The 25,754-nt window shown below is 41.1% G+C and overlaps 1 protein-coding gene across 1 annotated transcript in view; it reads left to right on the top strand.

Moving 5' to 3' along the window:
- Positions 1–25,754, top strand: part of LOC140716761 (major histocompatibility complex class I-related gene protein-like) — a 72,648-nt gene that overhangs the window by 22,340 nt on the left and 24,554 nt on the right. Inside the window, exons 2-3 of the mRNA XM_073029599.1 lie at positions 1,434–1,694; positions 15,892–16,167. Of these exons, the coding sequence (XP_072885700.1) occupies positions 1,434–1,694; positions 15,892–16,167 (537 nt within the window). The remainder of the gene's footprint in view (positions 1–1,433; positions 1,695–15,891; positions 16,168–25,754) is intronic.

The raw sequence follows: 25,754 nt of genomic DNA, 5'->3' as shown, positions 1-25,754 counted from the left end.
ACAAGAGTTGTATTTCTTACTGCTCTAGGGGAAAATACTGCTGGAATATGGAGGAATTGGTGGGGATGGGTGAATGATGCAAGTGGCCATGCAGAAAGTGATCCCTGTGAAAAGCAGAGTGATGTGAGAACGGGAAAATATGACAGGTGGTCTGGTTATGTAGCAATGGATGGATATGATGAAGAATGATATTCTAGATGCAGGGGCTGATATGATGAAAGATGAGGATAAAGGAATTCTGCCTGTCTGGGAGGAGGCAGTGCAGCACTAGAAGTGTGGGAAAATGGAGGAGACATCACTGAGGAGTCATCAATGTCAGACCGTTGGAAGCCAAAGTTCTGGAATGGAAAACCATCTCTTGGAACAGATGTGTTAGAGATAGAGAAACCAAGAAAGCCATGGTATCACTACATGAGACAGGGTGGGTGAAGGTGTAAGTCTAGGTAGTTGATGGATTTGATGTGTTTATAGTAAATGTTCGCTTTATGTTCATCTTCTGAGATGATCTGGATGGAGAGGAAATGTATCAGAAATGTTCTATGTGAATTTGAGTACTGAGTGGGTTAGTAGAAAAATTGACAAAACAGATGAGCTCCACACAGAGATAGTACCAATACAGTTATTGATGTACCAGAGAAAGGGGGAGTGGAGCCAGCAATAAGTACTATACCAAGTTGCTATCAAAAAGGGATGCACGGCTGGAGCTCATGTGGGTGCCCATGGCTTCAGGTATTGTTTGTATAAAATGAGAAGAATAAAAAAAAAGTTTGTCTAGATTAAACATGTTCTGCTAGGTGGAGGAGAGTGTTAGTGGCAGATAACACTCTCCTCAATAATGTAGCCATTGGCTCAATGCTATTACAACCTGGTGATTTGGAGTTCCATTCTAGTACCAGTTATAGGAAGTCTGTATGTCCTTCCTGTGGAATGTATGGGTTTTCCTGGGTGTTCTGGTTTCTTCCCACAGTCTAACGATATACTGGGTAGGTTAATTTGTTATTGTAAATCATCCTGTGATTAGTTTAGTGTTAATCATATTTGTCTGGTGTTGCTGGGACAGCATGGCTGGAAGGGCCTACTCCACACTGTATTGCTAAATAAAATAAAATACTGTAATTGATTGAATCAATATTGTATAATAAAAATGGTAGGTCTCACTTTACTTAAGCATAATGTGATGTAACTTAATCAGAATAGATTGGTATGGAAATCTGTGCTGACCATTTGCACATAACCTGCAATAACTCATTTTCTCTCGATATTCCCAACTACTACACCCAAATTTCACCACTCAGTTCCACACTATGGGAAGGTTACCATGGCCAATTAACCAACCCAGCTGAGTCTGGGATGTCTTATTCTCTGAATATATTATTTTAAGCTATTTCCAGTCACCACTCACCAACATATTTCTATTATTTTGTTCTCTCTAGTGTCTCACTCACTGATCTATTACTACACTCTGAATCATGGGAATGCTGATCTACCTGAGTATAGTGTCGTTGGTGTCCTGGATGATTGTGAGATCCAGTACTATGACGAAACTATGGAAATGACAGTCCCAAGACAAAGATGGATGGCGTCTGCATTTGACAAGTCTTATTGGGCAAAAGATACTATGGCTGTACATAGTATCCATGGAATCATAAATGAACAGGCTACAGAATGGCTGCAGCAGCATAACACAACTACAGGTAAATTTACTCAGTTGAATGAACTTGGAGGGTGTTCTAGGTCAATGAGAATGAACATTAAGAAAAATACACATGCTGGAAATCTGAAATGGCATGAGCTAATTGCAGAGTTGGATGCCCGAGCTATGGTGCACGAGGATTTTGAAGGTCAGACATAACATAACTTGGGCAATTGATTTACCAAATACTCCCACCGTAAGCTGTGAAATTCATTCTGCCACAGCTGACATTGGTTGACAATGGTGTTGTATAACTGATTATTTTTCATAATGTTGCTTTTTATCATATGATATTTAGTAAATTTTTACTGAAATAGTAATTAACTCTGAACATATTGAACAAGATTCATATCTGCAGCAAATTATTATTGCATGGTCACAATTTCTGTCAACCTTCAGATCTAGTAGTAATATAATTTTTAATTAATGTCAGTAAGATATTCATTGAGTTATTAGATAGATAGATAGATAGATAGATACTTTATTCATCCCCATGGGGAAATTCAACTTTTTTCCAATGTCCCATACACTTGTTGTAGCAAAACTAATTACATACAATACTTAACTCAGTAAAAAATATGATATGCATCTAAATCACTATCTCAAAAAGCATTAATAATAGCTTTTAAAAAGTTCTTAAGTCCTGGCGGTAGAATTGTAAAGCCTAATGGCATTGGGGAGTATTGACCTCTTCATCCTGTCTGAGGAGCATTGCATCGATAGTAACCTGTCGCTGAAACTGCTTCTCTGTCTCTGGATGGTGCTATGTAGAGGATGTTCAGAGTTATCCATAATTGACCGTAGCCTACTCAGCACCCTTCGCTCAGCTACCGATGTTAAACTCTCCAGTACTTTGCCCACGACAGAGCCCGCCTTCCTTACCAGCTTATTAAGACGTGAGGCGTCCCTCTTCTTAATGCTTCCTCCCCAACACGCCACCACAAAGAAGAGAGCGCTCTCCTCAACTGACCTATAGAACATCTTCAGCATCTCACTACAGACATTGAATGACGCCAACCTTCTTAGGAAGTACAGTCGACTCTGTGCCTTCCTGCACAAGGCATCTGTGTTGGCAGTCCAGTCTAGCTTCTCGTCTAACTGTACTCCCAGATACTTCTAGGTCTTAACCTGCTCCACACATTCTCCATTAATGATCACTGGCTCCATATGAGGCCTAGATCTCCTAAAGTCCACCACGATCTCCTTGGTCTTGGTGATATTGAGACGCAGGTAGTTTGAGTTGCACCATATCACAAAGTCCTGTATCAGTTTCCTATACTCCTCCTCCTGTCCATTCCTGACACACCCCACTATGGCCGTGTCATCAGCGAACTTCTGCACATGGCAGGACTCCGAGTTATATTGGAAGTCTGATGTGTACAGGGTGAACAGGACCGGAGAGAGTACGGTTCCCTGCGGCGCCCCTGTGCTGCTGACCACCGTGTCAGACCTACAGTCTCCCAACCGCACATACTGAGGTCTATCTGTCAAATAGTCCACTATCCAATCCACCATGTGAGATTATCACATTATTATCAGGTTCATTACCAGGAACAACATCAATCATGTTTCCATTATTAAATGTACAATTTTTATATGTTTTATTCATGGTGGACATTTAATCTACAGCAGAATTACATTTTTAGCTTGTAGAGCTATTAGTTTATAGCTCCAGTTACAAAAGCTCAATGCTGCCCTCTAATGTTACCTCTGTGGAGTTTGCATTTCCTTCATATGACAATGTTGCTGCCTTGCTTTCCTACAGGCCCGCAAAAGCATGCAGGACTGTAGGTTATCAATATGAGATTCTGCAGATGCTGAAAATCTAGAGCAGCACACTGAAAATGCTGGAGTCTAAGCTTGGAAGGTTGTAGATGAAGACAGGTGGGATGGAGAGTGGAAGTGAAGTACAGTAAGAAGCTGGGAGGTGATAGATGGAAAAGGTACAGGGCTGGAGAAGAAGGAATCTGAAAAGACAAAAGAGTGGTCCATGTGGAAATAAGACCATAAGATGTCAAAATTGAAAACATATTTATGATCAGAGAATGTATAAATTAGATAACCTTGAGATTTGTCTGTTTACAGGCTGCCACAGAACACAAAACCAGACAGAGCCCAATTTTAAAAAAGGACCAACCCCCAATGTGCAGAGGTAGAAAGAAAACACACAAATCATGCAAACAATAATGCAATCAACATCATTCAGAATTAAATTTAGCCCATAGGTGTGATGCCCGGAGTAGGTTCATAGACTCAGCCTCAGATCATCACACAGCAGGGGCAAATTGTTGTAAAGTTCACAGACATGAAGCCCAGAGCAGGGCACAGCCTCAGCGCTGAGGAGAACAAAGCAAATGTCACAGAGTAAATGTCTAAACACAGGGCTTTAAGTTAAAGTCTGAATCCAGCTGTCTTTGGTGGCCTCCAGTGAGGTATCCTCACTCTTTGCCTTCTGATTGATCATTCATGCTGGCAGCACACTCACTTGAGCACCTGCATCATATTGAAGCATTGCCCTGAAAGGGTGTCTGTAATGAACAGTAAATGATACTGGCAGCTGGAACGCACAGTGTTCACAGACCCCTGATATCCCAATGCACTGGCACTGTTGAAGCTGCAAGGCAGTTGACACATCCTAGAGTTCATACCAGAGCAAGCATGCCAAAAGCACAGACTCAGAGTTTTCTGCTTCACAGCCAGGGGTGAGCATGTGTTGGTGGTCCTGTTGACTGGGCTTATTGAGGCAGGGAACAGAGGAGGAATCATGCACCTCTGCCTGGATGAGTTTCGACTATCAGGCATTTTAGCCATCTCCCTATAGTCCTCTGTGCATGCATTAACGGGGGCTATGTGAACTTGATCAAACATTTGCTGCATAAAGGGTTCTTTAAAAATTAAACAAGGATGGTGATTTCCCAGAAGAGACTGCATATGGTTCATTAGTTCTGAAGGCTGAGCATCCCCCAGGCATCTGGCAAGCTCGAATCCAATAAGCCCAAAGGTTGTAAAGGGTGAGCTTTCAGGCTGGTATTCAAGTAAGCTCACTACTCTCACAGCCATGGAACTACTGAGTGATGCTACTATGTAGCAATATCTGGTGACACACGCAGAGATAGGGCTTCAGCTTGCACAAACCAAGCAGCAGCACTTTACTCCCAAATCTGCAGCGGTTTCGAAGAAATGATTAGCTGATGTGTGTTCAATAACTCTGGAATAGTCCCACTCATCGTGGTCACCAGTTTTCAGAAATAAAACAGCAGAGCAGTTTAAATTTGAAGGAAAGCTGTAACAACTCATTATTGTCCTCCAAACACAGTACAGACTACGGAGTAAAAAACTTCATGTAATTGGGTTATCATGTCAAACCATCCTTTTAGATTGAATGCCAACTTAATGTTGGTGGTTCTGAATTATGCACGTTTCATCGATTACATTACACATCAGCAGCACCTTAAACTGCAAGCATAGATAAGGAAAATGAGGTGTTACTCCTACAACCTGAGAGTAGCCTCATCATGGCAGATCACGGAAGACATGGATTGACATATGGGAATGGGTATAGAAATGAAAATAGCTACCTACCAGGCAATCACGCATTTTGCAGATGGAGCAGAGGTGCTTGAGAATGCAGTCCCCATCTGTTTGAAGTCTCACTGGTGCAAATGAGGACACATTGGGAGCACCTGCTATAGTAGATAACCCCAGAAGGTTCACAGGTGAAGTGCTGTCTCACCTGGAAGGACTGTTTGGTACCCTGAATGGAGGTGAGGCAGGATGTGAATAAGCATGTTTAGCTCTTCTGCCTTTGTAGGGGTAAGTGCCAGAGAGGAGATTAATGTGGAGGCGTGAGGGAGGTGGCCAACCATTTGAATTCCTGTCTCTATTCCCATTGCATCATGGCAACATTTGGTCACCTCTTCTGCGACAATGATGCCACCCTCAGGTTGGAGGAGCAGCACCACATATTCCGGTTGGAAAGCTGCAAACCTGATGTCATGAACAATGATTTCTTTAAAGTCTGGTAATTTCTTTACCCCTCCCCTTCCCTCCTCTTCATTTACACACAATGGCCTCTTATCTGTTCTCCACGCCTGCCTATCACCTCCCTCTGGTTCACTTCTTTCTTCCCTTTCTCTCATGGTCCACTCTCCTCTCCTATCAAATTCTGTCTTCTCTAGTCCTTTACCTTTTCCACCCATCACCTTCCCAACTTCTTACTTCATCCCTCTCCCTAGTCCACTTGGCTTCACCATCCAGCTTGCTCTCCTTCCCTTCCCCGAACCTTATTCTAGCATCTTTCCCCTTCCTTTCCAGTCTTGATGAAGGATCTTGGCTGGATATGTTGACTGTTGATTCATTTTCATAGATGCTGCCTGACCATCTGAATTCCTCCAGATTTTCCATATGTTCCTTCACGTCAGTGGGTTAATTAATGGCTAGATTTCCTCTAGTGTAGGCCGGTAGGTTGAAGGAAACATTACTGGAGGAATGAAATTGCTCGATCAGATAGCTTGGATCCAGTGTGTTGAATAGCCTCATTCCACATTGCATAAAACATTGACTGCTATCATTAATAGAGGAATTTTTTACGGGATTAACTTCTGAGGAGACCCATGATGAGTAATCTTCAAGATAAATATAATAGGACCAGAAAGTAATATTCATTATATTGGCAGCCCAATAGTAAAACCTAAAATTGGGTAGGGCTAATCCACCCATCTCTTTATTTCTTTGTAGGTAGATTTTACTTAAACTAGCTTGTTTATTATTCCAAATATAAGATGTTAAAATTGAATCTAAAGAATCAAAGTAGGTCTTAGGAATAAAAATATGTAAAGCCTGAAAAAGATATAAAAATTTAGGAAGAATCTTCATTTTAATTGGATTAATTCGGCCAATTAGGGATAAAGAAAGAGGAGACCATTTAGAAAGCATCTTTTTCACATAATTCAATAAGGGGTTTAAGTTTTCTTTAAATAAATTCTTGAAGTTTTTAGTAATTGTTACACCTAGATATGTAAATTGACTTGTAACAACATGGAACAGAAATTTGGCATTTGATGACATTAGGTCATTTAAAGGAAATAGCTGTTACGTATTCAGGCAACAATAAATATATGTGAGTTAGGCAAGGGTTTATATAACAAACAACACTTTTATTAAACACTGAAAACAAACCCCCCAAAAGTAAACAAACACTAACGTAACTGGAAATCAGCTGCTGGGAGGCAGCTTAAACAGTTCTTAAAACGATGCAGCTCAGACAGTTCTTAAAGCGATGTTGCAAAAACAGTTCTTTAAAGTGGTATTGTCAAAAGTTCAAAATGATCAGTCCATTTAAAAGGAGAGACTTTTTAAGGCGATTTAAATTCTCTTCCATGTAGTTTTTCTTCAGTTTTCAACGTCGAACTCTTCCCACGAAGAATTTTATGAAACGTAACAGCTTAAAGGCACTGACCTTTCCTTTATCACACTGTCCTCAATCTTCTGCTATCCCACAGAGATTAACATGAGAACAGTCAACGAATTCCTTTCAAATAAGGATCAAATAAGGTCGAACCCGTTTCACCGTCGAAATTCGATTCTCCTCGATCTTTAACTCCCGAACTCCGATCTTCACTCTCCACTGATTCTTAACTAGCAGTATTGTAAAGAAACTGCTGGCAATGACCTTTTAAACTTTAGGCATTAGATAAAACTTCATCTTTCAACTAAACTGCGTCATCACATTAAATCACGCAGTGGCATGAAGTCAACTTGGCAAATCCAGCCACGAACTGCCCCACCTCACAGGGTGGGGTCTTCCTTTTATACCCTGTAAAAAAAAACCTGTCACATGACCTCTACTGGCGGGAAAATGACATCACTCCACCATCACAAGACCATTACCTCAAGTCCAGTATAACCTCAACCCCAGTCACGTGACAAGGGTACCACTGTCCCGTGTCACGGGTACGTAACACCTCCCTCCAAAAAAACATTTTTGGTCTGACAAGAACAAAAATTTTAACAATTATTTACAAGAAAAACAAATGTATAAATATTATAACACATAATATACAATACCATCATATAACATCTTACAACTCACAATACAGTAGGAGTGTTACAATTGAAAAAAAACACCACTCCATAAAAAAATTACATTGTACATTCAACATCGAGATAGACAATCAGCAACCACATTATCTTTACCTTTAACATGAGTTATCACAATATTGTACTCTTGTAACATCAAACTCCAATTTAATAATCTTCTGTTTTTGTTTTTCATCTTACTGAGAAAAACTAACGGATTATGATCAGTGTAAACAATAAGTGGTTTACGAGTTTTACCAACATATACCTCAAAATATTCTAAAGCTAAAACAAGAGATAACAATTCTTTCTCTATTGTCGAATAGTTTCTTTGATGCTTATTAAATTTCTTAGAAAAGTAAGCTACTGGATGATCAACCTCATCACCCTCATTTCTTTGCATTAATACTGCTCCCGCAGCCTCATCACTAGTATCTATAGCTAATGAAAAAGGTTTTTCAAAGTCAGGTGCTTTAAGCACAGGTTGTTGACATATCATTGTTTTCAACTTTTCAAATGCTTCTTGACAAGGCACTGTCTACACAAACTCCACATTCTTCTGCAAAAGGTTAGTTAATGGAAGGGCAACATTAGCAAAATTCTTACAAAATTTTGGATAATATCCTACCATTCCCAAGAATCTTCTGAGAGTTTTTTTCCCCGTTGGAGTGGGAACCTCTAAAATTGCCCGAACTTTTGCCTGAACAGGAGCTACCTTACCTTGACCCACAACATAACCAAGGTAAGTCACAGTGGCATGTCCAAATTCACTCTTAGCTAAATTAATAGTTAAGTTAGCTTTTGAAAGCCTTTCAAACAATTTCTCCACCACAATAATGTGTGCTTCCCAAGTATCATTTCCTGTCACTAAATCATCAATATAAACATCAGTATCTTTAAATCCCTGAATCACAGAGTTACTCATCCTCTGGAAAGTACCTGTGGCATTCTTCATCCCAAATGGAAGAACATTATACTCATATAACCCAGATGGAGTTACAAATGCAGAAATCTCTCTACCTCTGTCCGTTAATGGAACACACCAATACCCTTTCAATAAATCAATCTTTGTAAGGAACTTTGCTTTTCCAACTTTATCTACACAATCATCTACTCTAGGAATTGGATATGCATCTGTTTTTGTTACAGCATTCACCTTCCTATAGTCCGTACAAAACCTAATACTACCATCTGGTTTTGGCACCATACCACATGGCGAACTCCCAGTTAGAATGTCTAATAATATTATTCCCTAACATATATTCAACTTCTTTCTCAGCAAGTTCACATTTTTCAATGTTCATCCTATATTGATGTTGTTTAATAGGTTTGGCATCTCCAACATCTACATCATGTGAAGCTATAGTAGTCCTTCGTGGAACATCTGGAAACAAATCCTTATATTCAAAAATTAATTCCTTCATCTGTTGTTTCTGCTCTAGCTGTAAATGTGCTAATTTCTCATCCATATTTTCCAGAATGGTTGAATTAGGTAACCTAACAGAAACAATGTTGGATTTAGAATGAAAGTCAGATGAATCATCTATCATGTTCCTAGTTAAATCAAACTCATTTTCACTAACCACAACAGTCACAGTATCAGATTGTTTCCCAAAATATGGTTTTATCATATTTATATGGCAAAGTTGTGTTGACCTTCTACGATCTGCAGTTTTTATTACGTAATCCACATCATTGATTCTAGACACAATTTCATAAGGGCCATGAAATCTAGCTTGTAAAGGATTTGTCTGCACTGGGAAAAGAACCAACACCTTATCTCCAGGCTTAACATCCTCATCCTAGCTTCTTTATCATGCCAAGTTTTCATTTTCCCCTGAGCCAACTTTAAATTTTCCTTGGGTAAGCTATAAGCTTTATGTAACTTGTCCTTCCTTAAATTTCAAAACAAAGTCCAACAAATTAGTGTGTACTTCCTTACTAATCCACTGTTCTTTTAATAAAGCTAAAGGTCCTCTAACTCTATGCCCAAACACAAGTTCAAATGGACTAAAACCTAAAGATTCCTGTACCGATTCCCTTACTGCAAATAAAAGTAAGTTTATACTCTCATCCCAGTCACTTTCATTCTCCACACAATATGTCCTAATCATATTCTTGAGGGTGGAATGAAACCTCTCCAAGGCACCTTGCGATTCTGGATGGTATGCAGATGAAGTGATTTGCTTAGCTCCCAATTTATAAACTATCTGTTGAAACAATCCAGACATAAAATTACTGCCTTGATCAGTTTGTATCTCCTTCAGTAATCCAAAATAAGTAAAGAATTTTATAAGGGCCTTTGTCACAGTTTTAGCTTTTATATTCCTAAGTGGTACTGCCTCTGGCAACCTAGACGAAGTACACATGATAGTCAACAAATACTGATAACCAGTTTTTGTCTTTGGTAATGGACCAACACAATCTACAATAACTTTAGAAAACGGTTCACCAAATGCTGGAATAGGTTGCAATGGAGCTACTGGTGTAACCTGATTTGGTTTACCCACCATTTGACAAGTATGGCATGTTTTACAAAACATCGCCACATCTTTTCTTAGACCAGGCCAGTAAAAATGTTTTAAAATCTTGTCCACAGTTTTCCTTACCCCTTGATATCCACCTAAAGGCACACTATGAGCTAAAGTCAAAATCTCATTTCGATAAACTTTAGGAACAACTACCTGGTAAACAACATTCCATTCCTCACTTGCAGGAATTGTAGGCGACCTCCACTTCCTCATCAACACTCCTTTTTCCAAGTAATATCCTACTGACACCTTCTCAATTTCACTATCTAGTAAAGCTTGTTCTCTCAATTTTATAATCTCAGGATCTCTATGCTGCTCTGCTATCATCTCCTTCCGAGACAGAGATAAATCTTCATAGTCAGACTTACTCCCAGAATCTTGTTCAAACAACGAAGGTAAGAAAGTCTCTGACACATCTTCAAAACTCGAATCCTGAGTTGAACAGTCATGAGTAACAACCTCATTCCGCACATCAATCTTTTTAGCCATAGCTCTAGTCACAACACAGGAAGAATCTGTGTTAGAATTCATCTCTGGTTCCTCTGACTCCATTGTCAAATGCACTTCAGGAAAAACTTGTCCACCTGCCAAGTCATTACCTAACAATAAAGAAATACCCTTCACAGGTAAACTATGCTGTAATCCTACTTTAACAAATCCTGTAACTAACCCTGACTTTAAATTTACTTTATGTAAATGTACAGGCATAAAATCACTCCCAACACCTCTTATGTAATTTACCTCACCTGTATCACTCTCTTCATTAAACTTCAACACACTGTCTAACATCAGTGATTGAGAAGCTCCAGTATCCCTAAGGATTTTTATTGGCAGTAGAGTAGATCCTTCTTTCAAGGATACAAACCCTTCAGTTATAAAATGATCATATCCCTTTCTAACTTGGTCAGACTCTAACAAAGCCTCATTTGTGTTTACCAAACCCTGTAATTTTACAGGTGCTTCAGTATGTTGCACACAAGCATCTGGAACTGCTTCCTTCTCTTTCTTTTTCAGTTTGAAACAGTTAGCTATTACATGGCCAGGCTTCTTACAATAGTTACAAATAAGACCAAACTGTCTTTCCTTCACAGGTTTTCCTTCCTCCTTACCTTTCTTATTAACCTCTGATTTAATTTCTGATTTACCTTGAGTCTCCATGTTATTTTTCCTCTTAAAAGTTCTGCCCTGAGGAAATTTATTCTTATGGATTAAAACATAATCATCAGCTAATCTAGCACAGTCTTGCAATTTATCAGTATCCCTCTCATTTAAGTAGGTCCTTACTTCAACAGGAATGCTTCTTTTAAATTCCTCCATTAAAACCAGCTCTCTCAATGTATCATAGTCCCCAATTACATTTTTAGAAGAAACCCATCTCTCAAAACACATAGCTTTATCATAGGTAAATTCCACGTAAGTCTTTTCCACAGACTTTTTCAAACTCCTGAATCTTTCCCTATAAGCTTCTGGGACTTATTCGTATGCTTTGAGAATATGCATTTTCACAATATCATAATCTAATGCTTGCGCAGCAGTTAAAGCTGTGTAAACTTGTTGTGCTTTGAATTTAATTACACTCTGTAACAACACTGACCATTTATCTCTCGGCCACTCTGACATCCGAGCAATAGTTTCAAAATGTTGAAAATATCTTTCCACTTCTGCTTCACTAAATGGAGGGACCAATGTAATTTCTTGACTAGCAACAAACGGTTTTTTAGAACCAGAAGACTGTTTCCCAGACCTTAATTCCTCCATTGCATATTCAAAATCTCTCCGTTTTTGTTCAGCCTCTAATTTACAATGCTCTAACATCATTTGTTCCATTTGCAACTGCATCTCCAGATTACTTATTGGAAACGACTCTAAAACCGAATCATCAAAAACACCCAAATCCACATAGCGAGACACGATTTTTCTCTGTATTACAGCCTTAGAAGTATTCTGCAAAATACATTTAAGTTGCAATTTACTAGCTATTTCAGACACCTCAGTCTTTTTCGCCTTCGCTAACAACTCCGCGCCTGGCGAATCCAGAAACTCATCAATATTCATCGTTGCCGAATACCACTCACAAGCCAATCAAACAAAAGAATCGAGTAATCCCATTTCCAAAACACCGACTCAAAAGTTAACAAGCATTTAAACTCAAACGATCCAATCCAGACGCAGCCCCCATATTTATGTTACGTATTCAGGCAACAATAAATATATGTGAATTAGGCAAGGGTTTATATAACAAACAACACTTTTATTAAACACTGAAAACAAACCCCCCAAAAGTAAACAAACACTAACGTAACTGGAAATCAGCTGCTGGGAGGCAGCTTAAACAGTTCTTAAAACGATGCAGCTCAGACAGTTCTTAAAGCAATGTTGCAAAAACAGTTCTTTAAAGTGGTATTGCCAAAAGTTCAAAATGCTCAGTCCATTTAAAAGGAGAGACTTTTTAAGGTGATTTAAATTCTCTTCCACGTAGTTTTTCTTCAGTTTCCAAAGTCGAACTCTTCCCACTAAGAATTTTATGAAATGTAACGGCTTAAAGGCACTGACCTTCCTTTATCACACTGTCCTCAATCTTCTGCTATCCCGCAGAGATTAACACGAGAACAGTCAACGAATTCCTTTTGAATAAGGATCAAATAAGGTCGAACCCGTTTCACCGTCGAAATTCGATTCTCCTCGATCTTTAACTCTCTAACTCCGATTTTCACTCTCCACTGATTCTTAACTAGCAGTATTGTAAAGAAACTGCTGGGAATGACCTTTTAAACTTTAGGCATTAGATAAAACTTCATCTTTCAACTAAACTGCGTCATCACATTAAATCACGCAGTGGCATGAAGTCAACTTGGCAAATCCAGCCACGAACTGCCCCACCTCACAGGGTGGGGTCTTCCTTTTATAACCTGTAAAAAAAACCTGTCACATGACCTCTACTGGCGGGAAAATGACGTCACTCCACCATCACAAGACCATTACCTCAAGTCCAGTATAACTTCAACCCCAGTCACGTGACACGGGTACGTAACATAGCTCACTTTTATGTAAGTTCAGCTTATATCCTGAAAAAAAAACTAAACTGGGAAATTAAAGAAAGCACCAAAGGTAAAGAAGTTTCAGTGTTAGAGATAAAAGGTAAAATATCATCAGCGTATAATGAAATTTTGAGTCCTCTATTCCTCTATTCCTAAAAGTTCCTCTATTGTCTCTCTTCTTGGATCATACTCTTCTTTTTCAGCAAATAAAACAACAGATAACATAATTGTTAAGTAAACTTTAAGAATTTGGTCTCAATTTAGAAAATGTTTTGGTGTACCGAATTTTTCATTATCATCTCCCATTCTCCTTAATTATTTTTTTATCCCTTCCATGACTGACAAAGTCTTTAAGGATTGAGATGAACTAGGTATTAAGTGTTTTTGGGACCTGTTTATCTGAGGATCTCTTGCTTCATTTGACCAATTGTCAACTAAATTTGCACCCCCAAAAACACGTTTCCAGATAGCTTCAAATTAGAGATTTCCTACGTTTCCAATTAACTACTTTTCCTATAGGTCCTGATAAAAATTTACTGGATGATGTTTTAAATTTAAAACCTGTTGTTAATGGTTCTATTACCGGTATCTATAACTTGTTGATTGATTCTAGACAAGACTTTTTAGATAAACTAAAAAAACCTTGGGAGGATAACCTAAGTTGTCAGATTCCTGATGAAAGATGGAATAAAATTCTTAAATGGGTTAATAAGTCATCTTTCTGTACTCATCATTCTCTTCTAGAATTTCATAGAGCTTACATTTCTAAACAGAAGCTGTCCAGTTTTTATCCGAATGTTTCTCCACTTTGTAATAAATGCAACTCTGCTGATGCCTCTTCAATTCATATGTTTTGGTTTTGCCCTAAAATTGAAAAGTTTTGGCGAGAAATATTCCATACCTTCTCACAACTTTTTAGGATCCATTTTGACCCAAATCCCCTTACTGCCTTGTTTGGTATTATTGCAAATGAAGGTATAACTTTAAATACTAACCTACAGGTTTTAGTTTTTACCTCTCTATTAGCAAGGAGAGCAATCTTGCTTAAATGGAAGGAGTCTAGCCCTCCTACACATCTTCAATGGCTACGTGATATTATGTCTTATTTAAATTTAGAAAAGATCCGCTGCTCAGTCTTAAATTCGAAACAATCTTTTTATGATATCTGGGGATCTTTCCTAAATTACTTTTCCAAATTATAAAGTTTAACAGTGCACAGACTTTTATGTATATTTTTATCTTCTCTTAAGCGAATATGTTTTTTTTCCTAATTATCCATTATCATCCATCAGCTTTTTTCTTTGGTAGTTGGTAAGGGGTTGACTTTTTTATATATATAATAAATTTCTTTTATGATGTATGACATCTTTAAATTTTTGATTACAAAGTGGTATACCTTTATGTGATATGCTATAACATTTTGATCAATTTTATTACAATATATGAATGTACACAATTTATGTTGAGATGTATCTATGTGTTGCACTCTGTAAATCTTGTTTTTTTTCTTCTGAAAAAAAATTGTAAAAAGAAAGACTGCTATCATTAAGAAATTCTCTTTTTGTTTAGTTTGGGCACCAGTATAAAGTTAAATTCATTTCCCAATTACTTTGTTTTAACTATGCTAATTTCATGTGTATGAACGTCAAGTAATTTATGCTTTGGGGAGCAAAACACATTCCCATGTATGAATTAGTCTGTATAGAAACCACAGATGTGGAGTAAAAGTTATTAATGATGATGCTGCCTCATATTCCAGTAACCAGAGGTCAATTCTGCTTTCTGATTCTGATGTCCATTTTGCCAGGTTAAATGAACACAGTTGATGTACAGAGTTGGTAGGCATATGAGAGTGAAATAGGTGGGTTGATATCATTGCTCTCAGCCAGCACCAACTTGAAGAAGCATGAGACTAGCTTAGATGAACATCTTTGCTTTCTTGGATCATTTTTGCAGGAATGCCTTTTTAAGTGCTTTATGACCTGATGAAGCTGTGATTGCATTGACTCCCTCTGCTTAATGAAATGTGAGAGCTCTGCTTTCCTTAACAAGATGCCATCCAGAAGAAAGATTTCTAAGTTGTCTGCTCCATTTTGTAAATGCTGCATGTGAGGTCAATTTAATTTACTGTCAATTTAATTTACTGTAACACTGTTAAATTGTGTGTCTTGTATAAGATATTTGGCACATTTTTCACCTGGGTTAAGCTCAAAGTGAATTAACAATCCATCTTGCATTATCTTTGTATATTATAGAGGGAACAGTGATAAATGATATTTCAGTTATTAAAGGAGATTGCTTTGGCATTGATATAGGATTGCAGCATGTATTTCTGACTGACCTTGCAGCTTATTTTTCACTATCTCCCGTGACTCTATGTAACAATGCTTATTTCAGGTAGTTAAATCTGTTCCCAGTCTTATCATGAAAGGATTATCTCTGTGGTGTTGAGCATTCTCCATGGGGCTGGAAGGGGGATGTTTGTATTTTGGCTTAGGTGCTCATATATTGTCCAGATGTAATAGTTAATCAATAATTAATTTTCTTTCAGGTTATCACTACTTACAAGGGCAGTTTGGTTGTCAGCTGAATGAAAACAGTCCCAATATAGGGATACTGAAGTTGGCTTATGATGGAAGATACATACTTAGCTTTGATAAAGACAAACTGGAGTGGATTGTACAGGATCCAGTATTTCAGCCCTTCAAAAAGAAATGGGATAAGAATGTGAAAATGAACCAATATTTCAAGAGCTTGTTAGAAAAGGACTGTGTGCAACTATGCAAGGACTATTATGCAGTTGGAAAAGCATACCTGACCCGAAAAGGTGAGTTCAGGGCTGAAGGCATTCTTTTGTCATTGTTTTATTACTTGTAACCTGGACACACCCATTTCCTATTTCCTTATGAGTGAGAAGAAGGTGATCTGGCGTACCTTTACTATGTGGGATGGAACTGGCTCATTTGGAGGAAACCCACTCAGTGACAGAAAATGGGTGGAAACTCCATATTAATAGCAAAGGCAGTTGTCCTTCATGAACTGTGGCTTCACTTGATGGTAGCTGAAAGAATAGCTGATGACATTATATCTATGTCATGCTGTTCCATCGTAACAGCATCTGCTCTCTGGCATAGCAACCATAGGCTTGCCCTGGAACTCACCTCCAACCCCTCCAACCTTCTCTTTCAACACTTCCTGTCATATTTAACAGGATTCTACCACTGAACTTTTTCTTTTCTGCTTCCATTCCCCATTCACTCTTTCACAGTTGTTATTCCACATGCAAGTCTGTGGTCTGCTCCATTAACCCCACAATCACTCAACTAATCAGGGCACATGCAGCACATATCATTTTAAATCTTCCCTTCCCACTGCCAATGGACAGAGGCAGGAAGGATTAATGCATTTCCAATCATGTACTGGATATAGGACATAAAACAAAGAACCCTACACCATAGTACCAATACTTTGACGCACAATGTTGTGCCGACCTTTTAACCTACTCCAAGATTAATCTAACTTAACCTTTCCGCATAGCTCTCCATTTTCTATCATCCATGTAGCTATGTAAGAAATACTTAATTATATCTAATGTGTTTGCCTCTACCACCATGTTCCATGCACTCACCACTCACACACATTTTATTTTTTTCAAATAATTCACTGACATCCATCCAAAACATTCCTCCAGTTGCCTTAAAATGAGCCCCCCTTATAGCCATTTTCACCCTGGGGAAAAAAAATCTCTGCATATTCATTTGATCTGTACCTCTCTCATCCTCTTGTATACCTCTAACAAGTTGCCTCTCATCCAGCTTTGTTCCAAGAGAAAAATCCTAGCACACTCAAACTATCCCTATAAGACAAGTGCTCTAATTCTGGCTGAGTCCTCGTGAATCTCCCTAAAGCTTACCCATCCTTCCTATAAGGAGATGACTAGAAAAGAACAGAAAACTCGAAGTGTGGTCTAATAATCAGGGTTATATAGAACTGCAAAATTACTTCATGGCTCTTGAACCTATTACCCTCACTGATGAACCCAATGCACTTATACACCTTTTTACTCTATCAAATTTTGTGGGAAGTTTGAGAGATCATTAGGCATGGACCACAAGATTCCTTCAATTCTCCATACTGGTAAATATGTTGCGATTGTGTTTGCCTTCAAATTCGAATTTCCAAAATGAATCACTTAGCACAATTTTGGGATGAACTACATCTGCACTTCTGAACCCAGCTCTGAATCCTATTAATGTTCCAGTGTAACATGCATTACATCAATCTTTTGTACTATCCACAACTCCACCAACCGCTGTGTCATATGCAAATCTACAAATGAAACCTTTCATTTTCATCCAGGTCATTTACAACAATCACAAAGAGCAGGGGTGTGGCAAGCCATTTCTGAATACACGCAGACAAGTTTTGCAAGATCCAAGGCCTCCTGAATTTCTGAATGACTTTTTTGAAGCCTTAGCAAATGGATGAGTACATTCTATATACACCACTTCCGCTACATTACTTTCATCAATGCTTTGTCGTATGCTCAATTAATTCAATAAGGCATATGAGACATGGGTTGAGACAAAGCCAGAAGACCATAAGATATAGGAGCAGAATAAGGTCATTCAGCTCATTGTATTTGCTCCACTATTCCATTGTGACTGATCCCAGATTGCACTCAACCTCATACACCTGCCTTCTCACCATATCCTTTGATGCCCTGACTGATCAGGAAATAATCAACTTCCAGCTTAAATATACCCATGGACTTAGCCTCCACTACAGTGGAGACAGAGCATCCTACAGATTCACTAGCCTCTGGCTAAAAAAAAAATACATCCACCTTAACTCTGTTCAAAGCATTGCCCGTCAATTTGAGGCTGTGTTTTCTAGTTCTGGATGTAGTCCGTGAGCCAGTAGGGTTGGTCAGTACCATCTGAAGGAATAATGGTCATTGTGATTTTTGGCAAGGTATACATCTCTAGAGTTAAAAAATCTATGATAGCATTGCACCAGTGGTAGCTTGATAGCTCCAGCATTAAGAATGAATCATGATGTGCCTCCAGGAGTCTATGTGTCTTTGTTCACTGTGGCTTCAATAGCCTTGTCCACAGGAATCTGCTCAAAGGGGTTGGTACTTGACAGCTGCACTGAGAATTGGCCTGTCTTGAAGGCCTCATACACAGAATGATTCTTCTCTGGGTGGTTCATCATCTGAGCAAAGTAAGGGGACAGGTACCTGGAATAATTCATATCATAGGCAGAGCACCATGGGATCATTGTTCTTATAGCATGGAGGTGCAGGTCCCAGTCCCCTTCACAAGATGTACACAGAAGCCCACGTACTACGTTCTCTACCATGTCAATGTATGATATCCAGAATGTGGATAGCTCTCCATTGTTGTGACGAAAGTGTTCCAGAATGTCTGTCTACAGGGCTATCAGCTCAGCTAAGAGTGTACTTTGCAGCAGTTTGTTCAAATTCTGTTGCTTCAAGTCACTGGCCATGTCGCTCACATGGTCTGTGAATGATTTGATCATTGCACTCCTCTCTGGAATGTTGTCCTCAATCCACAGTGTGAACTCTGCCCATGTGAGTCTAATCAGTGCTTCATAGATGTACTTGCGGACCCTGACAGAACAATTGTAGTGTTTGCCATCAATGGCAGCTTCTGTGCATACGGCCTTTAGACCAGCATCTCAAAATTGCTTTCTCAGGATGGCTAAAGCATTACATATGGTATGGAATGTCCCCATTCTGAGAAGAATGTTGGAGAAGCACTCTGTGCTTCCAGGCAATTTCAGTGGCTTGTGCATAGAGTGCTTGATCCATGATTACCACAATTGTTTCCAGATGAAGTTCCTTCCTGATTAGTTCTGATTGGTTCAGGATTTCAAATACTGTAGTCATCTTTGTGGCTGGTGAATTGATGGCTGGTAGATACCCAACAATATCTTGTGAGATTGGTCCTTGGTCGCTGGTGCTGATATTACAACCAGTCCAGCTTGGGATTGTCTGATTCTCTGGATCTCTTTGCTTTGCAAGTGTCCGCACCAGGTTCTTCTTGCAGGCAAGAAAAGCAGCTTCCTTGCTGTCCTGGACACAGCGTTCCCTGGTTGGGAGAGGATGTGGGCCCATACGTGCACCTGCTATGTATACTTGGTCCTCAATGGTGACTGATCTCTGCTTCAGTTTCTCAATGTGTGAAAGCTCAGCTCTTGGCAGATGTGGTCCATACACATTGGCCTGTACCACCATGCCATTGACTCTATGTGATTGCACCCTTTCCAGTGAGAGTTTCCTCAAGTCTATGGATATTGTTGCATGCAAGATTGGAGAAGACAGGAGGCTTGATGGAGGCAGAAAGTACAACTCTCCGGTTGGAGGCTGTTGCTAGCTTTTGGAGACACAGAGCAGTGTTGTTCTCTTCAAGTTGGGAGTAAGACACCCCATGTCCAAGCTTGTTCAGTGTTTGGATGAACTCAGTGTTACCCATCAGTGTTTATACTGCATAAGGAAGTAGAAGGTGATCTGGTGGTTTATGCTGACCACATGTCACAGCATATATTATGCCCTGACTACATGACTGAACCAGTTCAGTGACCCTCTGTGTTTGAGTCTTGGTGTCTGGAATTCTAGTGAGCAGTCCAACAAGAAGTTGCTCTATTTGATCCAGTATGGAGTTATGAGCACTATCTTTCACATCAGATGGATGGAATTGCCAGAGAGTCACAGTCATCTCCTGTCTAATTATTGATCTGATATGTGATGAAGTCTGATCTATGATCTTGTCGAAACTGGTTGCGCTTGCCCTCCAAACTTTGAGTTCCCTCTGTAGAGTTTGATTTCCTAAGAGAACGTCCCTTAAAGATACACTTTCAGGAAACAATAACATTTTTCCTTTGTCATCTGGAAATATATCTACTCAATTGCCCAGCTCATATTCCAGTTTCCTACAAATGTGCTTCCTTGTAGAAACTTGCAGGAGTCTAACTCCACCAGATAGCATGAAAGATTCAAGTTTCATGACCAAAGAAGTGACTTGTACAATCATCTTGTTGGGTATGCTATCAGTTCTGATATACTTGAAAAGGACTTTACAGGCTTCCCTTTCAATCCATTTATACAGTTCATCACCATCATTCTCTTTGAACTCAGGTTCCTTTTTCTTGATTCTAGCATGAAACATGTTAGTGGGCCTCTGCAGCCACTATGCCTCTGCTTGTTACTGCTAGAATCTTTTCATCTTCCTTTTGGGTTGCACATTCTCATAGTGTTTGGTCAGCTCTGAGTTGTACAGCTTGTGTAAGCTTTTCACGTGACTTGGAGCCCTTCAGAAATTTCACCTTATTATAAAAAATGCAGATTTAATCATACACTCTTTCTTCTGATGAAGATCTCCTTCTTGACCTTTTTGATGTACAGGTATTCTCACCAGCTTAATCAGTAATGCTTTCCTTGGCTTTCCTTTTCAGAGTCTCTAAGTCTCTCTTCATGGTGAAAAAGCTTTGGCATTTTCGGTGATAGTAGATTCTGTGGACTTCTTTTCCTTGACGTTCTTTAGCAAAGTCTAAAATTGGGGCATAGTGTCTCACTTTGGCTGCTTCAAGCAATCTGTTCCAGGATTCATAGTCTTGAGGACTAAATGGTCATCATCTTCTTTTGCAAACACGAGGAAATCTGCAGATGCTGGAAATTCAAACAACAACAAACACAAAATGCTGGTAGAACACAGCAGGCTAGGCAGCATCTATAGGGAGAAGCGCTGTCGACGTTTCAGGCCGAGACCCTTTGTCAGGTCTAACCGAAAGGAAAGATTGTAAGAGATTTCAAAGTAGTGGGGGGCGGGGGAAATGCGAAATGATAGAAGACCGGAAGGGGTGGGATGAAGCTAAGAGCTAGAAAGGTGATTGGCGAAAGTGATACAGAGCTGGAGAAGGGAAAGTGTCATGGGACGGGAGGTCTCAGGAGAACGAACGGAGGGGGGGGGGAAGCACCAGAGGGAGATGGAGAACAGGCAAACAACTAAATATGTCAGCGATGGGGTAAGAAGGAGAGGAGGGGCATTAACGGAAGTTAGAGAAGTCAATGTTCATGCCATCAGGCTGGAGGCTACCCAGCCGGTATATAAGGTGTTGTTCCTCCAACCTGAGTTTGGATTCGTTTTGACAATAGAGGAGGCCATGGATAGACATATCAGAATGGGAATGGGACATGGAATGGGACAGTGTGGCCACTGGGAGATCCTGCTTTTTCTGGCGGACCGAGCATAGGTGTTCCACGAAATGGTCTCCTAGTCTGTGTTTGGTCTCACCAATATATAAAAGGCCACACCGGGAGCACCAGACGCAGTATACCACACCAGCCGACTCACAGGTGAAGCGTCTCCTCACCTGGAAGGACTGTCTGGGGCCCTGAATGGTGGTGAGGGAGGAAGTGTAAGGGCAGGTGTAGCACTTGTTCCGTTTACAAGGTTAAGTGCCAGGAGGAAGATCGGTGGGAAGGGATGGGGGTGAGGAGTGGACAAGGGAGTCAAGTAGGGAGCGATCCCTGTGAAAAGCAGAAAGGGGGGGGGGGGAGGGAAAATGTGTTTGGTAGTGGGATCCCGTTGGAGGTGGCGGAAGTTACGGAGAATTATATGTTGGACCTGGAGGCTGGTGGGGTGGTAGGTAAGGACAAGAGGAACCCTATCCCGAGTGGGGTGGTGGGTGGATGGGGTGAGGGCAGATGTGAGGGAAATGGGAGAGATGCGTTTGAGAGCAGAGTTGATGGTGGACGAAGGGAAGCCCCTTTGTTTAAAAAAGGAAGACATCTCCTTCGTCCTGGAATGAAAAGCCTCACCCTGAGAGCAGATGCGGCAGAGACGGAGGAATTGTGCGAAGGGGATTGCCTTTTTGCAAGAGACAGGGTGGGAAGAGGAATAGTCCAGGTAGCTATGAGAGTCTGTAGGCTTATAGTAGATATCAGTAGATAGGCCGTCTCCAGAGATGGAGACAGAAAGATCAAGAAAGGGGAGGGAGGTGTCGGAAATGGACCAGGTAAATTTGAGGGCAGGGTGAAAGTTGGAGGCAAAGTTAATGAAGTTGACGAGCTCAGCACACGTGCAAGAGGCAGCGTCAATGCAGTCGTCGATGTAACAAAGGAAAAGAGGGGGATGGATACCGGTATAGCCTTGGAACATGGACTGTTCCACAAAGCCAACAAAAAGGCAGGCATAACTGGGACCCATACGGGTGCCCATGGCTACACCGTTGGTTAGGAGGAAGTGGGAGGAGCCAAAGGGGAAATTATTGAGAGTAAGAACTAATTCCGCTAGACGGAGGAGAGTGGTGGTAGAGGGGATTTGGTTAGGTCTGGAATCCAAAAAAAAAAAAACGAAGAGCTTCAAGACCATCTCGGTGGGGGATGGAGGTATATAGGGACTGGACTTCCATGGTGAAAATAAGATGGAGGGGGCCAGGGAACTTAAAATCATTGAAAAAATTCGAAGCATGAGAAGTGTCATGATCATAGGTGGGAAGAGATTGAACAAAGGGGGATAAGACAGTGTCAAGTTATGCAGAAATGAGTTCAGTGGGGCAGGAGCAAGCTGAGACAATAGGTCCACCTGGACAGGCAGGTTTGTGGATCTTGGGTAGGAGGTAGAAACAGGAAGTGCGGGGTGTGGGAACTATGAGGTTTGTAGCAGTGGATGGGAGATCCCCAGAGCTAATAAGGTTGGTGATGGTATAGGAGACAATGGCCTGGTGCTCCTTAGTGGGATCATGATCAAGGGGTAAATAAGAGGAGGTATCAGAGAGTTGTCACTGTGCCTCGGCCAGGTAGAGGTCAGTACGCCAGACAACAACAGCTCCCCCCTTATCAGCAGGTTTTATAGTGAAGTTGGGATTGGTGTGGAGGGAGTGGAGAGCAGAGCGTTCGAAAGGAGTGAGGTTGGAATTGGAACAGGGTGTGGTGAAGTCAAGACGGTTGATGTCCCGTCGGCAATCAGCAATAAAGAGATCCAGAGCAGGTAGAAGACCAGAGTGGGGTGTCCATGAAGAGGAGGAGGGTTGAAGACGGGAGAAGGGGTCATCGGTGGGTGTAGTAGAGTCCTTGTCAAAGAAGTAAGCTCGGAGACGGAGCCCGCGGAAGATGAGTTCAGAGTCATGGCGTACGCAGAACTCACTGAGGTGTGGGCGAAGGGGGACAAAGGAGAGGCCCTTAATGAAGACAGAGCGCTCTGCCTCAGAGAGGTGAAGGTCAGAGGGAATGGTAAAGACCCGGCACGGATGAGAGATGGGATCAGAGGGGGTAGGGAGGCTGGTAGTGTCAGTGGAGAGGGAAGGGTTGGGCTGAGAGGAAGATGGAGCTTCTGAGGTCCCAGGAGCTGACAATGGGATCTGAGGGAGAGGGGATTGCATAGTGGTGGTGGGGGAAGGGGAGACGGGAGTCACAATCGCAGCATATGAAGACCCGGCCTGGAGTTCAAGGCTGGAGTCGCAATCGGTGGTTGCGCAATCGCTTTGAAGCTGTCCATGGCCATTGGAACCCGCGTCGATGGTGCTGGAGTCCGGACTTTCAAAATCCCCTGGGTCACTGGGGCAAACGAGATCGACAGCCGGGGCGAATCCATGGCCGTTGGAACCCGCGTCGATGGTGCTAGAGTCCGGATTTTCAAAATGCCCTGGGTCGCTGGGGCAGCCGAGATTGACGGCCAAGGCCGGGGACGCGATACGAGGACCATGCTCTGGGGTCTGCAGATGGAAGATCTTGCGATCCTTGCAGGATGTAATAAACTCAAAGAACCGGCAATTGCACGCATGGATCCAACGAAGGATGAAATAACGGACTGGTCAATTGTATATGGAGAAAAAGGTGTCCCGGAGGCGTGGAAGTGATTATGAAAGGGACGCCAGGTACCTTCTCATGGTGGAGAGTGTCGCCCTCAGAGCTCGACGGGAGAAACAACTGGAGGCAGTGTCAATTAAATGTGAGTACCTGGGATCCTCAGAAGGTCCAAACTGACAAGCTTGAAAACGGATCCTGAAGCCAACTGGAGTCAGTTGGCGGCGGAGACACATTCCAAGGAAGGATATATGGCTGTAAAAGTGGGTCTGGGTCAAAATATGATCGAAAAGTTGAAGGGCCGAAATAATTATAGATGGGGAGCAGCGAGAGAGGGTTTCACTGAACTCCCGTCGAAGAGAAGATTTAAACTTCTTCAGTGTAGGCATCACTGGCAGAAGCTTCGCAGTAGTGAATTTAAAGAGCAAACACGAGGAAATCTGCAGATGCTGGAAATTCAAACAACAACAACATCATCTTCTTTTGATATTTTCCGGTGTATGATACACTGCTTCTTAATAGATTATTTGTGCTTATGGCTATCCATTCTGAAGCTAATTCAGCTACTCCAGATCTAAATAAACTCTACTCTTCTCTCTACTCTATTGTGCAAGACTACCCCACCACCACAGTAGCTGAAACAGAAAAAAAAATCACATTAACATTGCTGGTGAAAAAAGCACCTGCTGCAAAGTTGATATAAATGTATGCGTAAATGGTGAAATACAAGTTATAAATGTGAAACAGCACATGAAAACAAGTATATCTTATGTAAAGTATAGTCACTGCATTGTCACTGCCAGTAATAGATAACATTCATAGAGATGCTAATTTGGGAAAAGTTGGGGAGTGGTGCCAGTATAGATTTGGAGCATAGACTGTTCCACATAACCCACAAAGAGGCAGGCATAGCTGGGGCCCATGCGAGTGCCCATGGCTACACCCTTGATCTGGAGAAAGTGGGAAGAACCAAAGGAGAAGTTATTGAGAGTTAGAACAAGCTCCGCCAACCGGAGCTCCCGGTGCGGCCTCCTCTACGTCGGCGAGACCCGACGCAGATTGGGGGACCGCTTCGTCGAGCACCTCCAGCCTGGTGGCATGAACATTGAATTCTCCAATTTCCAGTAATTCCCTCCCCCTATCCTAGGTCTCTGTCTGCCTCTCTCCCCTTTCAACTTTCTGCTCCTTTATCTCTACAGTTCTTTCATGCTTATCCCCTCCCCCCCTTTATCCTTCCTCTGATTGGTTCTCCACCTGGCGCCTCTAGCCCTTCCCCCTCCCCTATCTCTATTACAGGGCTTCGGCCATCTCTTCCCCCCCCCCCCACCACCATTCCTGATGAAGGGTCTCGGCCCGAAACGTTGGCTACACTTTTCTCATGGATGCTGCCTGACCTGCTGAGTTCTTCCAGTGTCATGTACGTATTCAAGTGACATCCACTGCCTCTTATTTGACCAACTTCCTTGTAACCTGCTCAAAGAGTCTAACAGATTTGTCAGCCAAGGTTTCCATTCACAGAACTGATGCTGACTTTGACTTATTTTATCATCACTCTCCAAGTTCCCTGAAACCTCATCCTTGGT

This window comes from Hemitrygon akajei, chromosome 2, assembly GCF_048418815.1.
Source record: "Hemitrygon akajei chromosome 2, sHemAka1.3, whole genome shotgun sequence".
NCBI lineage: Eukaryota > Metazoa > Chordata > Chondrichthyes > Myliobatiformes > Dasyatidae > Hemitrygon > Hemitrygon akajei.
This window is presented reverse-complemented; position numbering and strand designations above follow the sequence as displayed.